The sequence below is a fragment of the Lycorma delicatula genome, chromosome 8 (genome assembly GCF_047948215.1).
Source record: "Lycorma delicatula isolate Av1 chromosome 8, ASM4794821v1, whole genome shotgun sequence".
NCBI lineage: Eukaryota > Metazoa > Arthropoda > Insecta > Hemiptera > Fulgoridae > Lycorma > Lycorma delicatula.
Window position 1 is genome coordinate 139,802,371 of NC_134462.1, and position 17,819 is coordinate 139,820,189.

Consider the following 17,819-nt stretch of genomic DNA (forward strand, 5'->3'; position numbering starts at 1 on the left):
TTTTATTTTTTTGAGCTTAAATTGGTAGAATTTAACACTAATTTTATATTGAGGACGCTCTTTTGGACTCCAGTTTTTTGTATCGTATTATAAAGACGACCAGATTTTCGCTTTTTTTTTGTACCCTTAAAGTGTAGTGGAAATTGTTTTACGTGACTTTTTTAATTTGTAAAATTTTCCGGTTAATATTCAAATAGTATTAAAAATATTTTCATTCTTTTCAACGGCATTATACGAGTAGGAGTTTGTAATTCATTAACCGTCCTGCTCCGTCGTAAAATTATCCCATATATTGTTCACTGACCTCTCATTATGAAATTTAATTTTAAGTCTAGGTATTTAGAGACAAATCTTCGATTTTACTTATTTATTATGCTTTTAAACTGTATATTTCTGTTAGTTTTGAATATGTTTGCCGAGTTATGTATCGATAAATACTTCTGACACAGTATATTATTATTTTTTGTTCTTTTTTCTTTTCGTTCTGACCATTACGGATCACGTTTGCATAGTTTTGACTTCTTTTCGTTTTCCCAAAAGGTTTTAGTTCATTTGTTCTGTTGTTGTCGTCTTTCTTCCGTCCATCTATTCAGGTTTAAACCCTTCTTTTTCTTTCTCTCTTTAAACTTAGATTTTGGAATCGCTTTTCTGAATCTACCTCTATTTTTACACAGATCCTTAGAAATGTTTAATGTTTTTTAGATCTGTTTCTATTTCTTTTAAGCCGGTTTGTCTTTGTGGCTCTGTTTACCAAAAAATTGAATATTTGTTTTCAATCTGATCGTTCGTTGCGCATCTGTGTCTTTTCCGGATTAAGTCCCCGATTGTTTCTGTATGTTTGTAAATTTCTTTTTAAATTTTCAATTTGTAAATTCCACGTTCGTATTTCGGTCAGTAAATCTTATTTAAAATTCTTTTTTCTACTTTTATTATTTCTTGTTCTGAAAAAACCGCAGACATTCTGCCCCGTACAGTGCTTCTGGTAGGACTACAGTTTTATAGCGTCTCAGTTTGGAGTTATATGACAGGGTTTTTTTATTGTAAATCTTCTTCCTGAGATAACGGGCAGTTTCCATTTTTCGTACTCTATTCTTCACCCCGTCTTTTTTCAATTATATTCGGCGTTATGATTTCTCCCAAATATTTAAATTTTTGAACTTTACTTATTTCTTTGTTGTCGGAAATTTGAGATTTGAAAGGGTTTGAGTTCTGTTCTCTTTGTCATCGGTAAACCGGTTAGTTTTTTTATAAGAAATTTGAAGACCGGTTTTGCTCGCGCATTCGCTTAGTTTTTGAATTTTGATTTTAGCCTCGTCTGTCTCTCTTGCGAAAATCGCAATATCATCTGCGAAAGCCAGAATGTTTGTATTTATGAAATTTAGTTTTAGCGTCTGTTTTTACGTTTAAATTTTTAAGTAATTTCTCTCATTCTCTTATAACTAACTTTTCAAGGTCACGATTAAAGAAGATCGAAGACAGTCAATCTCCTTGCCTTACTCCAATTTTAATTTCGAATGGTTCTGAAAGTTCCCCTAAGAATTTCACTTTTTTTTATTAAAATCTTTTATTTTTATCGTTCAAAAATTTACTGAAATGAAAACGTCTAGGTTGTATAAAATTATTGAAAAGTTAAATTATTTTAATGTAGATTTTTTTATTAAAGTTCCTTACGCATATGTATTCTTCTTATACGGCAGATACGCCTCATCTGTTTTTACCTCTTTTTAATTTTTTCCTCACTCGTCTCCTCTTTTTCTCCGTTTTGGAAGGATCCTTTAATAATACTGTTTTGATTTTATTTTGCTTCGATTTACATTTTTTTAGTTTATATAAACTGTTCCATTAAAATTTAATACATTCTTTTTTTATTTTTACGTATTTTAATCGTTTTGATTTAGATACCTGAAATATCTTAATTACAAAACGTAATAACCCGGTTTTAATCGATCGATAAAAAGCTTTTTCGGGCTGTTTAAAAAAAGTAAAAATCATTACATTTTTCGATTTCGTCGTTATCTGGAACGGCAATTTGCAATTTTTTTGCAATTCTTTGTAATTTTTTTAGGCATATAACAAGTAGCATAATTTTGGTTATCTCTACTAATCATTCATATAGAATTAGGTAATCGTTCCAGTCAAATTCCGTTATAAGATAACCGGTTTATAAAATAAGATTTTAGTTGTCGGTATTTTATCTTTCTTTTATACTCTTCAAATTCCAGGACGATTCTTCGTAAGCTTCAATCAATTCGCCTAACGCGAAACCATTAGGTTATAAGGCGGTACACTTTTTCTTCCAAAGAAAAATTTTAATATAAAAAAGTCCAGGAATTTACTTTTAAAAAAAATTGTTTACCGGGTGAAAACACTTTTTAAATAAAGAGAAGACATTTCCCAGGATTTAAGTAAACTCAAGAAATAATGATACGCGTGTTCAACAAGTCTTTTTCTTGACTGTTGTCGTTTTTTAAAAAAATATTTTATTACTTTAAATAAACATCCGTTTTTCTCATTATCCTTTTATAATATAGAAATTAGAAATTTATAACATCTTATCGGCTGGTAAAAGATTTAGTTACTAGGCTTCGTGAAAATTTCTTTATTGTTACAATTTTTGAAAACGTCATTATAAATATTCAAGAATATACGTTACATTAATATTATTTTATTATTAAATAGTCGATTAATTACACAGTATTATTGATTGTAATTAATATAAGTTGTTAATAGAATTCTTAAACATTTCTAAATCAAGATAGTTGTATGAATTGTAATTAGTTTTCAAATTTTGGACGCTTTTTAATCGTTAAAAACAAATTTACCCATCTTTTATCCCTGACGGTTAAGCGTTTTTTTTTTAACCTCCGAGACTACCGTTACGTATTGCTTGAGAGGATGAGATGAATGATATATAACGTGTGTGAAAATGTCATGCCTGATCGGGATTTAGCGTTACAAAGAAGTAACATTACTAGTTATTAAATCAGGATTTTTGAGATATTACTAATACGGGTTTATTTTTAGAATTTTTAATTATATAATAGATTAAAATGTTTCTTGACAGATTTCCATTTTTTAAGGGTAATTTTCATGATGCTGATTACTCTTGTTTTATATAAGATGCAAAAGAAAAAACAATTTTAAATCGAAAAACGTAAAAATAGCCGATAAGTTTTTGTAGGATCTTTGGTTTTCGTTTTTTTTATAAATAATTTTGTTACGTTAGTCGGATCACGTAATCTTTTAAAAAAGTAATTTAGTGTTACTCAACATTTATAATAACGTTAATTAATTTTGTTTGCGTAGAAATAATTTTTTTATTATGTTTGTTGTATATCATTAGAATATTAACATACGGGGTTCATGTCGTTTGATCTTTTACACGTGTACCGCAGCAAGAACGCTTCACAAATTACAACATGCACCCTTACCCGACTACACAGCAACATCTTAACGCTGTTTCTTCTAACGCTTACACTCGGTGGTGTTGAGACGCTGTACGAAACGCAACCGTATCCCAACGTGGAAACTATCGTGCCGACGGTCGGATGGCTCTCTTAAACGATGTCCTCTGGATACCAGGGTGAATCCGATTGTACGCAGCCCTAGATTAAGTACGCGATCTCCTGGACCGATTCGTTAAAACGCCGATACTCGTGGGAAACGTACGGCAAACCCGAATAATAATCTTTCGGTGGTCGGTGGTCCGCTTGAAAAACCAATAGAAACGGGGGTTTGAAGAGACTTGGACCGACCTTGTCAGCCGAAGATGTATCCGGTGATAAGGAAACGAGAAACGTTACGGAGTGTGTTAAATATTCTTGCATAAGGTTTGTTGCGGTTAAGTACAACGAGGAAAGGTAAATCCTTCGCTAAGGTTTCTCCATCCCTGATTAATAAACGCATCGTAACAGCTTGTGGGTCTGCGAAATCGATAAAGAAACCTAGAAGAGCGCCCTGCTAATCGAAATCTGTAATGAAGAGTAGCGTCGGAAACTCCTAGCCCCTAAGTATGTGGTCAGACTGAGCGATAGTAAAGCCTAAATTTTAGCAAAGGAGTGATCTTTTGCCGCGAATCGGCTGTAATTACGGAAGACTCGTCGTCGCAGTCAGTCACGTATCTGCAAAGGATTACGAGAAGAAAGAACGATGTTGAGATGTACCGACATCATCGCTAGTTCTGACTTTTTCCAGACCGACCTTTCCTGGCCGAATAAAGGCGATCGATACCTTTCTTTCGTACGCGACCGTATTTGCCAAACCCAAGACGCCGCTTCCGATGTCAGGGTTTCGGTCGTAAAAAGGTACAGGTTTGGGCATTTTGCACCCGTAGGGACATGATGATACCACGTGCGCTGAAGTGAAAAATTTATAAACTGCCGAGCTCCGTACTCGGTAAAGTCTTGGGAACGCCCCCTTTATAAGGAAGAAAAAACTATATTGAAGATTTGTACCGAGCGGAAAGTGTCGTTTCCGGTGACACGTCGGGAATACAGAAAATTCTTCGGCACGAGGAATCCCGTACATCTTGGTATTAGTTTTGTACGGTTTCTCTTTCTCTCTCTCTAACGACGTACAAAATGAGAAAGAATGCGCATCGTGCAAAGTACTGAACAAATCGGTATAAGCTTGTCAGAACAAGTAAAGTCCCTCACGACTGCTATTGCGGCACTTAGTACCGGCAAGAAGGTAACTTCTGCTAGAAAGAACGATAGCGGTTTGTCAAGAATCTGTTCGGTCGTTACTTCACCGTATAAGGTTCCTGCTGCACCGATTATGCAACGGACTACTAAGATCGCTGTGAAGGGATCTATAAAAACATCATCGCCTGGCACGGCATCTCCGTCCTCCTAGCCCTCTTCAAGTCCTCTCCACCTTCTCGAGGTCTCTACTAGAATATGGTGGCGGATGAGGTGCTCGGAGAAGCAAAGCGATTCCTATAGGTTATAAAATCAAAAAAGAAAAACCGGATTGTATTTGATAAATAATCTGCACGCAGAGATCGTAACAAGAAGAAGTTTCTTTTACGGGTACGAATATTATTCGATGGAATGTTTGCGGCCTCCGTATTCGGCGTGAGGATATCGAAATCCTTTTATACTGTGTCTGCCTGAAATTCATCTCCGTCTTCAGGGTTTATCTTTTCGCGGTTACATCTGCGAAAGATGCAACCTGAGGGAAAACCAAACGGAGGGCAGAGAACGTGAAGGCGAGGCTGTTTACCTGAAGGAAATACTGATAGTAAGGCTTGTTTGCAGGCTCCTTTCACTAATCGCGTTGTTTCTGGCGATTTTGTCTTTTTTCTTAAACGGGTGGCCCGTGATGAGTGGCAAAGCGAATGGAATGCTACCGTCAACAATAAACAATAAACTTCGTCCGGTTAAGGATGTCACCGTAGAGCTTTTCATACAGGAATAACCGTCGAGTTAGGTTATTACTCGCCGTTTGCAGATAGGGTGCACAAGGCTCACTCATGGATATCTCATAATTCAGACCGATGCACTCGTGTGTGTTGGCTGCTACTGCCGACTAACGGTATACCGCATCCTTGCGGTCCGTGTCAGTTATGTTATGCGGCATCGAGTCGGAAGTTCAACTAGAAGCTAACATCCGAAATATCTTAGGCGACAATGAATCGATGTAGTCGAATGTTTTACGATTTGTTAGGGCCTTGCATCTGAATTAAAAAATGTAACTTATATCTTTTTTCGTGTATCGTTTTCTTTTAACGGTAGTTTTGATGTTTTAAATTGCATTTTTAATGTTGTATTTAATGCGGTTTTTTTTTGCTTTTCGTGACATTTTAAGTTACATTACATTTAATATTTATTTCTTTACTATATAAATATCCTGATGATGACACTTCGTTGTGCGCTCAGGAAAAAAAAAATTAATTCAAATTATACTTACCGATTGTTTTACGTAATGTTTTCTACAAGTTATTTTTGATAGATGGAAAAAATTTAAAGAAGCGTGTACGTACGACTTTACTACCTGTTTCTGGACCGGTTAAACATTTTTTTAATGTTTTAAAGTATGCAGAATATGTTTATGAAGGACGTAAGATAGAAAATACAGTCATCTGTTTGGCACCATACCACAAACACAAAAACTAAAATAACTTTTAACCGAGTGATATAAGTTATGTTGTAACGTCTTACTACTATAGGCTAAGCAAAGTTCAACATTACCGCGACTGGCTTATCGAACTTTGATGTTTACAGCCGGCGTTGCTTAATTCAATTTATATAAAATAAAATAATTACTAAATTCTCTGTAAATTAAGGCTAAATCTAGGTTTTCCATAATTTTGTAAAAAGATTGTTATATTGATACGTAAAAAAGTGAAAGTTTTATATAATTACAAATTGTTATTAGTAGTTTTCTATTACTGCATGTAATTAACGAGTAAAAAATAAGTCGACGTGTGTTAAAGATTTAATAAATTTGTCGAAGTATTTAAAACTTTTTATCTCGATTAGCCATCTATTTTCTATCAAAGCAGATCTGTGGATAACATTTTGACTTCGACCCGTTTATAACATCACCCTCTGCCAGCAAACAAACTTTCATGAAGCAAACACTGTAGAAAATCAGTAAAAAGTAAAAAAAAAAAATCTGATGTGGACACCACATGACTTTCTTGTACGCCTGTTAAATTACATATACGCATTTTGTTTTTTAATGAAAAGTACATAAAATTTTATTTCATCAATAACTTCTGATGTTTTTTCATAATTTTTTTATTTATTGTTATTATTGAATTATTATTTATCGTAATTTTCCTTTTAAATCAGAGGTTAATAATTATTAATAAATCAATATATTTAAATTAAAAAAAAAAAAGTTAAAAAAAGGAACTGAAGTGTGATTCGAACCGATGTACCTTGAAGATCCAAATATTTCAGTAATTAAAATTTTATTTGGCTATAACTCTGGAACCGATGAAAATAAGTACACTTATGATATATCGTTGAAAAACTCTCAATTAGGATACTTAAGAAAAAGTCTACAATCCAAATATTTTGGATTTTGGGCTTTTCGGAACACTTTTGGTTCAATCGAGTACAATTAAAAGGGATTTTACAACAGTTCTAAATCCAAAATTTCAACATCCTACGGCTAATCGCTTTTGAGTTATGCAAGATACATATCTATGTACTTACGTACGAACGTACAGAAGTCACGCCGAAACTAGTCAAAATGGATTCAGGAATGGTCAAAATGGATATTTCCGATAAAATCTGAAAACCGAAATTTTTCGCAATCACAGTACTTAAGTAAAAATAAAGAACTATTCATTTCTTTAAATTTCGAGTTTTTTTTTTTAAATTTGCTCATATTAGTAAGTTGTCAGTCGTTTAGTGATCTCAAAAAATAAAAATTTAGAAAAAAAAATTGATAAAGTATTCCTTAATGTATTCATTTTTTTGAGGTCATTTAAAAAAAAATTGTATTTTGTGTAATAAACCCGTTCGCTAGAAACGAAAGGTGGTGTATCTGTGTTTAGATAAATGTTCAAGGAAAAAGAGTCCTTCCGAGCACGAGCTGTCTGGCACTGTCTTGGATAATGGATTAGGCTTACGTATTATTTTAAGCTTAAATTTTTCAGTTGACTTTTGGGTTGTTTTTTTACAACGAAAATTATTTTTATATCAGAATAATTTCATTACGCTATAACAAAAAAAAATTATTTGTTTAAAAACATCTAACTATCCGTCGATTTAAAAAATTCGGTGTATATGGCTTTGAGTCGGGGTTGAAAAAAATTCCACAGGGGTAGAAATCAGAAAACATTTTTTTATTGTATATTAAAAATTGTTTTTTTTTTTACCGTTTTTAAGTAATAGTTTTTAATTCGAAATTGTACATTTATTAACGAATAAATAAAAGTCGGGTAAAGAACTTAACGTATTTTTTAAAAAATAAACAAAAAAATTAAATAAAAAATTTAGATGTATTTGATACGGCAACAATAGTTTACGATCTCGTAAGGTAATTTAAATAAAATTTTCCTGGAGTCTTAACTCTCTACAGCAAGTAAAACCAACGGGAGAAAAAATCGCTCTAGTGTTTGGATCTCGGTGTATTAAAATGTTGATCCATCCGACATTTATACCGATTTCAGTTTCCTTTCTTTTTTTTTTAGAAAATTCTGGAAATATTCAAAAAATTCTCTACGCTTATGGAAATTTGAAATAGTAATTAAAAAAAATTACCTCCGCCCTGAAAAATGATAATCGGGGGAAAAAATGATTAAACATTGTTCTGAAAAAACAGATAAAATCTCGTTCTTAAATATAAATAAAATCTTGGCTGACGTTGATTTAATCGAAACATCTGTGCGAAGGATCGTGAGGAAGGAGAATGGTGCTGATGTGCCGAAATCCTCGCTTATCCTAATCTTTTCTGCTCCAACTATTATTGAACGAATAAGAATTGGCTACCTATCTGTCTGTGTGCGACCGTATATGCTAAACCAAAGATGCTGCTTTTAGTGTTAGGGTTTCAGTCGTAGCAAAGATGGTTGCACGAAGGAACAATTTTTGCGCGTTGCGGCTATACACGGCGTGATGATGGCATCCGTATGCGCTGAAACAGAGAAATGTGTTAATTGTAAAGGTCCACACTCTGCAAGGCTCGAGACTGTCCTTTCATAAGGAAAAGAAAAATATATTAAAGATCTGTACCTGGTAGAAAGTGTTCTTTTCTGTGGCTTGTCGGGAATACAGGAAATTCCTCAACGTGAGGAATCCTGTACAACCCGGTGTTAGTTTTGTCGATAGTATTGGATAAGTAATCTGCTCGCAGAGTTTTTATATGTAACAACAGAAAAGCATTCTTTGTGGCAACAAATATTGTTGTGGAATGTTTGCGGTCTCCTTTCTTGCCGGTGAAGATATAGAAATCCTACTTAAAAAGAAAATTCCTTGATATTGTGTCTGCAGGAAACTCACCTCCATTCCCAGGATGATGTGACTTTTCGTGTTCGGGAGCTGATGACAACACTTAGTTGTACGCTCAGGAAAAAAAATATACATTTATTTTGAGTAATTAAATCTACGAGTATATATATATATATATATATATATATATATATATATATATATATATACTCAATCACTCTCACAACAAACTTATGGAACTTGCAAATTGCAATATCGGGAAAACAACGAAAACATAATATCTTTTACAAAGTAATTTCCCGTAATTCCTATAGGTTTTTTCAAGTAAATTTAAATATAAAAGAATAATGTAGATAAGATCAATTAAAATAAGAAAATTACACTCTTTTTCTTTCAGAACTGGTTTGCAAGAAACAACTTCTTGAAGACAAGCATTTTTTTGTGACGCAAATTTTCAGTATTCTTTAATCGTAATAATTTATGCGCTAATTAATATGTTAATTTAATTATTATATGCTACTAAATTAAAATAGATGTAAATTGTGAAATACTTTGTAGTCATTCTCCGGATTAAAAAATGTGGAAATGTTTATAAAGATATCTGATAAAAATTTTGTATAAACCTTTAATTTTGTAAATTTAATAATCTTGTATTACGTGCACGATCTTGTTAATTTCTTGCAGATGTACCAGGACCGATCGACAGTGAACCAGTTGTCACAGACGGAGGTCGTACATGGTTAACGTTAAGCTGGTCTAAGCCTAGACATCAAGGGGCTGCTCCTATACTTGCATATAAAATTGAAGCGTGGCAACTCGGTGAAGATGGTGGTGCGAGATGGGATGAGGTAAGCTTATCGATTTATTTTAAGTAAAAATTTATAATTTGGTAATAATAAACCGTATTTTAGTTTAAAAAAATTCTGCGTTGTAAATTTTAGTCGTATAAGCATTGAAAATCTTTCTCTTCTTAGAAAACGTTTTACAATATTTTGTTAGCTTTCATATGTATTCAAAAAGGAAATCGATAAGGCGCTTGAGAAAACAATTTTTAACGTGGCGAAATAACATCATAATATTCTCGAATATATGTAGAAATGTCACCCTCAATATATTAGAAATTTTGATAGATTATCGACAGGTCAGATTATATATATATATATTTTTTTTTTAATAGAGGTGGAGGAATACCATTTACGTACAAAGTGTCGGGCTTGCTAACAGGTTCCACAGAGTGTTAATGAAATTCGTATGTATGCCTGTGTATACATATGAGGTAAGTGACACAGGAGTCGGATCTAATCCACGGTGTATGTACTCAGCCACCCCCTGCGCAACTACCTGGACACTTAACACCAGCTCAGGACAACAACGGTGACATCTGCAGAGGGCGATAAACAAACAATGACTCCAAGGAGCCCCCACTGTTCGTCCCCAGAGGCTGGCCACATACCGCCATCCCTTGCTAGCTGTCTGTGTGACCAAAGACTCATTGGATACTGGCTAGTTTTTATCCTGTCTGATCCTTTCTGTCCTTATCTGATGCTATGATCGTTTTTGCACTATCCTGGAGATCTGTCGGAGGTATCCCTGCGATCACTGATGCTGCTTCTGAGCTTATAGTTTGATAACCCACTATTATTCTTAAGTTCAGTCTCCGTTGTTGTCTCAATAGCTTCATTCTATTTTGTGCCTTCTTAATTGTATCAGCCCAAACTGGTGCCCCGCATAACAGCACTGAGATATACGCATTATATAGGAGTTTCCTCTTCCCAGACTTCGAGCCTCCTATATTGTTCATAAGTTTTGTCAGTGCCAGTATTACATATTCACCTTTGCTAGCTGTCTCATCTATGTATTTTGTAAATTACCTATTTTTATCTAGCCATACCCCTAGAAATTTTGATGATGGTTTGGGGTGTACTATTTCCACCCACCTGAAAATGGATTGGTCCCAACTTCCTTCTTCCAGTCATGACTACTACTTCAGTTTTCTCCTCCGCAAGCCTCAACTCATTATTCTGTAGCCACTGTCGCACTATTTGGGCTGCCTTATCTCCAATGTCCATAAGCTCTGCCTCCATTCTGGCTACCATTACCAGAGCCAGATCATCAACACAGGCTTTATTCGATCTCCACAAGCTTTATTCCATCTGGATAGTTCTGGCATAATATGCTATCGAAAGCTATGTTGTATATAACACTGGCCCAAGTGCGGATCCCTGAGGAACTCCCCTCTCTACTGGGAACCTTACTTCATCGCTCTTCCTATGACATATCTTTCTTTGAAGTACTCGATTATTATTCTCCTGAGATGTGACCTTATTTTTCTTCTCTGGAGTTCCCTGAATATGACATCCCAGGGTACTTCATTAAATGCATTTCTTATGTTGATCAACATAACGGCCCCAACATGTCTTGTCCTTCAAGTTCCCTTTGTCGCAGCATTCACTATACCCATCACCTACTTTATGGCATCTTGCGTGGACCAACCCGCTCTAAAGCCATGTTGGTACTCATGTAATCTTCATTGACCGTAATTTCTTCATTCAACCTCCCAAGTATCATTTTTTCAAACAACTTCACGAAACAATTAAGATGACACAGCGCTCTATAAGCTAGTGGTTCTCCATCTGGTCTGTCTTTCTTCTTCAACATCACAAGCCTTGCTCCTTGCCATCGTTCGGTTATCCATTCGTACTCCAGTATAGTATTCATGTCCCGCAAGATCTTTCCTGGATCTACTTCTGTCGTATTGATTATCACCTCTGGGGGGATTCCATCAGGTCCTCCTGCACTCTTGCCTCTTTTGATCTTCTTAGCAGCAAGGTACAACTAATGCATCATGAATGGGATGATTTCCTCTGCTATAATCTCTTCTGTAGTAAAATCTTTACCTCTCAGGAACAGTGCTGCTACACTTACCTCTAGTAACTCTTTTGTAAGAATCGATGTTCGCCTCCCAAACTTCTTCATGTTATGTTATAAGCATCACCCCAAGGATTCACATTTACCTGTTTGTAGAGCTGCGCCCATTTCTTTTTTTTCCGCACCTATACTTCTAAATTATTTCCTAGCAGCCTGCAGCTGAGCTAACTCTTCATCTAATCTCTCTCCTTGGGTTTGTGCTCTTTGCAGTTTCTTCCTGCATCTCTTTCTAAATCCCACCAATGCTGATGTCCACCAGTACACCCTTTTACGACTTGATGTTACTTCCTTAATAACTCCTGTGTCTTGTCCTACATTTGCTACCGACTCCATCAAAATATTTAGGTCTACTATTTCTTGCTTTCTAAGTCTTTTACCTATTGCAGCCCTAAACTGATCCGCTTACTGATGAACAAAGCGTGTCCTCCTTGTGTTGGTGTTACATATTACAGAATTGCAATCGATTACAACGCTTACTATTCGATGATTGCTTAATGTTTCCTTCTTATACCTCCCTTGTTGTTATTCTTCTTACACACCTCACATCCACATATGTAAGATCCAAGGTTGAGATGCCTACTCCACCGCTCAAAAGTAAATTGTCCATGAGGTGAAATCTAATGTGGCCATTGCATCACTCAATGTTCTGCCTCTCTCATTGTCAACTCTACACCCCCGGCTGTGGGGAGTTAAAGTTCCAATACACAACTACTGTTTTCACTCTCTGCCTCGCTATATCTTCATTAAATTACCCACTATCTCCTCAAACCTCTGTTTATCTAAATTGGGAGATAGGTAAACACTGTAAATGACCAGTTCCACCAGTTGTGCCCACAAGAATTTGTCACCAACACCATGTCTATGTATTGCCATCCCAGAGGACCTGACCAGTATGGCCGCGTCTTCTTTTGCATCGGTGATCCAATCTATACTCACCACAGCTCTGTTTGGCTCACTAACTATTAAAATATCTACTGTTAGCCTAGTTGCCACCTCCCAAAGGGCATCCATTGCCCTTTTACTTCTAATACCATTAAAGTGTAACGCATTAATATTACAAACTTCCTCTCTGACTTTCACCACCGCTACCTCCAACTCAAGGTGCATTTTTGTATTCTACGTGTCTTGCCTGTTGAGGACACTCACCTCTTTTGTGTCCTTATCTGTGGCACTGAAAGCATATTTTCAAGCGATCTGGGGCCCCTGCACTTAATTACTATGCGCCCACCTTCTCCACATTTAAAAACATCTTATCTCATCCTTTTTTTTCATAATACAACACTTGACCCATCCTATCTGGACCCTTCTTATCTTGATCAGATTATGAGCCATTACCACCGGGGCTGCCACCGTTCCATTTTGTGTGTGTACAAAAGCAGGTCGCAGAGAGGTTACCTTTAGTTCCCCGATCACACATCCTGCACCTTAACCCGACGGTTAAAAGGAAAAAAGAGCATATGCCTTTTGGCGTACCTATGATATGGCGAGAGCCTACTAACCATTATGAAGACTTATTTTTGCTTAACAAATGTTACCGGTTTCAATTCAAACAATAAAGCAGTATCGCATACCAAGTGTTCATTCAGCTATGAGACCAGTACTTCACGGTGTTGATTTACCGATTCCGATCGCTCCAACTTCTTGGAAAGAAGTTTCTGGGAGTTAAAACTTCTAGGGGTTTAGCCCCAGAGGGCTCAACCGATGAATCTTCAACTTCAATCGATATTAATCGCATTCCAAAAGAATCAAATACTGAACCTCGCCGCATCACACAAGCAGAACTGAGCGACTTAATTCATGATTTGCGTTTGTCGAACACCATGCAGAAGTACTAGGTTCACGTCTTAAATAATGGATTTATTAAACAAGGATATTAAAATTTCAGTATATAGAAATCAAAATGAAATTTACTGAAATACTTTAGAAAAAACGGTTTGATTTCTTCCTCCCATGATGTTAGGCGGCTCATGTCTGAACTGGACTTGGAATATGTTCTTCGTTATCGGCTTTTATTTATAGACTCATCAAAAAGAACCTTAAAGGCAGTGTTATTGTGTAACTCGAGTAGTTTTCTTTTTTACCAGTAGCACGTGCTGTAGTTATGAAAGAAACATATGAAAGTACGTCAAACATTTTAAAAGCTATTAGTATGATGAACACTCATGGCGAATCATTGTTGACCTGAAAGCAATAGGGCTTCTTCTCGATCTCCAGAACGGCTTTACAAAATATGTGTTTCTTGTGTTTGCGGAATAGTCGGGCTGTAAATAAACACTACGCGGTTAAAGACTGGCCAGAAAGAAATCGGTTTACCCCAGAAAAGGAAAGCGTTGTCATTATTTCCTTTGTCAAAGCAGATCGCATTATTTTACCACCTCTACGCATAAAACTAGACCTGATGAATTTTAAAAGCATTAGTTAAAGACGGGGACGGCTTTAAATATTTAGCCGAGGTGGTTTTTTCACGATTAAGTGAAGCCAGATTAAAAGAGGGACTATTCATCGGGCCGCAAATAAGAAAATAAATTTGTGAACATACGTTTGACGGCAAACTGAACCTAAAGAACTAGCTGCGTGGAAATCGTTCAAAGGTGTTACTGGTTTTGTTAGAAGAAACAAAAAAGCTGAAAACCACGATCGGCTTAATAAATGGACTCGATGAACTACAAAAATTTAGGTCGCAGAACGTCATTGAAAATTTATTATTTTACATTCTCATTTGGACTTTTTCCCGTTAAACTCGGGTGACATCAGCGACGAAAAAGGAGAAAGGTTCCGCCAAAATATATTGCAGATGGAACAACGTTATCGAGGCGATTGAGATGATTCTATGATCAGTGACTACAGCCGGATGATAAAAAGAAAAAGACTTCACTAATCGCAAAAGAAAAATAAGAAAAAATAAATTAAAATAAACGTAAATGTCTGCAAAATAAAGGTAGGAATTTTTATTGAAATTATATTTTTGTATTATTTTATTTAGTTTGTCAATATTTTAATGAGTCATAACTAAAAATCTGAGGGTGATGAAGAAAAACCGATTTCATTTTAAAATTCAGCATAAAAATTATATTTTAATTCGCCTACTTTTAGCCGAGTTCAAGATTATTATTTTTTTTTTGGTTGACGTGTGTTATTAAAGTAGTTCATTTTTTGTTACTATTAGGGTAAATATTTTTTTTTTGTAACCATTATCCGTACAAATTTTATAACGGAACCTGAAATATGTACGTGTAAAATATTTTATGATCTTTTTTTTATCAGTTTGTGTATTTTACTTTCATTCCGCTTGGTAAGTTTCAAACAATTTCAATTTTTGTAGCATAATTTTAAATAACTTTCTGACATTTCGGATTTTTAAATTTTCATATACTATAGTTTTTTGCGCGATTGAGGCAAATTGATCTATCGGTAAGGCATTAGTTATACGATTATTAATTCAACAATCTTACTTGAAATATTAGGATACAATAAAAGTCCCTTTATTACTAGACCGGTATTATTCGTATCTTTGTGAGTTGCCGATTAACAAAAGTTTCAAATTTCTGGTGTATCGTATAATAAAAGTGAATAATAATTAAACCATTCGTTTAGTGAATTCCTGTATACCGGTTACAAATGTTAATTTCGACCTTACGGTGTAAAATATTCATTTTTTATTAACGGATTATTTGGTGAACAATCAAAAATGAAAAAGAAACAATCGAACAGGAAAAAGAAAAATAACATAAGAAATATTTGTCAACAAAAAAAAACGACAAGATGGATATGAAGAGGAAGAAAATGTTAAAACCAAAGAAAGAATGAAACCGTTAAGAGAAGATGATAAATATAAACGGAAAGAAAACGTTAAGAGCAAGGAAAGAATAATAAGATTAAGAGAGGATGATGAATATAAAGAGAGAGAAAATTTGAAAACTAGAGAACGTGTACACAGATTAAGATCAGAAGAATTATATCAAACCAAAGAGCGATTAAATGATCGGCAACAAAAATGCAAATAAACGAAATGACGATCGACTCCGACTAAGTGATTTCTACGTATGAGATGTTAATGACATTACATTTTTAATCAAAAATAATTTTATTATAGGGTGGAGAAAATCTTCCAAGCAGTCGAGAAAGAATACGCACGGCTCTTTGCCGCATTTTTTATAAAAATAATTTTTAGTCCGACTCGATTTTATGTCCGTGTGAAAGTACAAAAAAAATTCTAAAAAATTACAGTATTGTCTTCTTTTATTTACAAAATAATCTTTTTTTCATTTTCCTGTCCAAGTTTGATCGTTCTTGGCTCAGTGCTTTTATAAATACCCCGTTTCATAATATGCAGCTACTTCGATCGGGAATTATCGTGTTAAAAAAACAAATTAAAAATAAAAGGTCCGTTTAGTTTAAGAGTTTGAAAACTAAAATTTTATTTTTAAAAGTCGGCAATTTTTTTAGCGTTAAAAAGTTGATATTTTACGGTATACTGTTTACAATTCAGTCTGATAAGCGTGCGAAATTCCATTCAAATCTAGGAACAAAATAGCTGTTCTCGGTAGTGTATTATGTTGTAAAATATAGATCGCGTAATAATGTGTAATTTTACACTATATTCGTTACTTTCAAAAAAGAAATTTTTTTTCGAAAATATTGCGGATGTCTTTATTTATATTTTTAAATACGAACGTTTTTAAACGATACATTTATTTGCGAACGCACTAGGTGTTTGTAAAACTGCACGCGTTGTTTTCTCTTTAACCAAACTACAATTTTGATCAGACATTTATATACTGGAATACCTTTTTAAGGATCCCGTTGAAAAGAAAGAAAATCGATCGGCTTACGCGCGACGATTTATGTTTTCGTCGGACGCCAGTTTACAAGAGCTAGAGTAGAAGGGGAGAGGTCAATTATCGCTTGTTCTTAAACACCTCTAAATAAGTCGGCCGTAGTAGTTAATTCGCTTGTAGTTCATTCACGCGGCTTATCTTCAGTTAAGGAACTCGCTTGACCGCTAACTAGTAGTGGAATTGTTATCGGTGAGATTATCTCTTGTATTTATACCGATTAATAAAACGCGAATTAAGTTTAGCGTAGTATATATTACAAACGGGCACCGATGTACTTTATCAGCTTGTCAGGCCTTGTTTATTAGACACTTAATACGCCATAATTGACCTTTTGTCTCCTTTTAGTTCCTGATATTTACGATATCTTTGCTAAAATTTATTTGATCTTACTTTATTTACTAAATTAAAAAAAAATTAACGCTAGAAGAGATAGCAGGAATGTTATTATACTTATCTGGCGATTAAATAAAAATTTCAAGTTTAATTTAAACTTCGACTTAACCGCCGTAGAAATCGAACTTTATTCTTGTCCTGGAAAATCTTGTGCTACATCGATTCCTATGATTTTGGATTTTTACGTAAAAATTAATTTTATTTTTGGAGTAATAGTAATATAAACTTTGTGTTTGCGCGTAGTTGAAAACTAATAATAACCGTTTTTTTTCTCCAAAATTATATTATAAAACAATTCTACTCTGAATGAATAAATTCAAAAATTTCGTTCATTTTAATTTTTTACGGAACTTTTTATTATTTTACACTTTATAATAATCGTGACTAAAATAACTATTTTAGTAACGGTTAAAGTAATTCGATTTATTGCATTTTTGTTTTGTAATATTTGTGAATTCTTTCTCGATTAACAAATCTTCTAGGTTTACATATTTATTTTATTTTTAGCTTTTCTTCCTTGAAAAATTCCACTTATTTTACAGTAGATACGTAATTCTGACGACTATTAAGCGTTTCGTCTTTTTTTTTACAGCGTTTAAAAAATGGAGCGGGTTTGGTTCTCATCTTTTTATACATATTCAAGCGTTATATTTACCGATCGCATCGATTTTAATTATTCGGCTTTTTATTTTGTACAGTAGTTCCGGAATAATTTTCTTTCCGTACCTTACGAGTAAGAATTTTATTCGCTTTA

General features: G+C 34.4%; 1 protein-coding gene across 1 annotated transcript in view; it reads left to right on the forward strand.

Moving 5' to 3' along the window:
• Strn-Mlck (Stretchin-Mlck) overlaps positions 1-17,819 on the forward strand; it is a 599,211-nt gene that overhangs the window by 185,623 nt on the left and 395,769 nt on the right. The window contains exon 22 of the mRNA XM_075373431.1: positions 9,591-9,754. Within this exon, the coding sequence (XP_075229546.1) occupies positions 9,591-9,754 (164 nt within the window). The remainder of the gene's footprint in view (positions 1-9,590; positions 9,755-17,819) is intronic.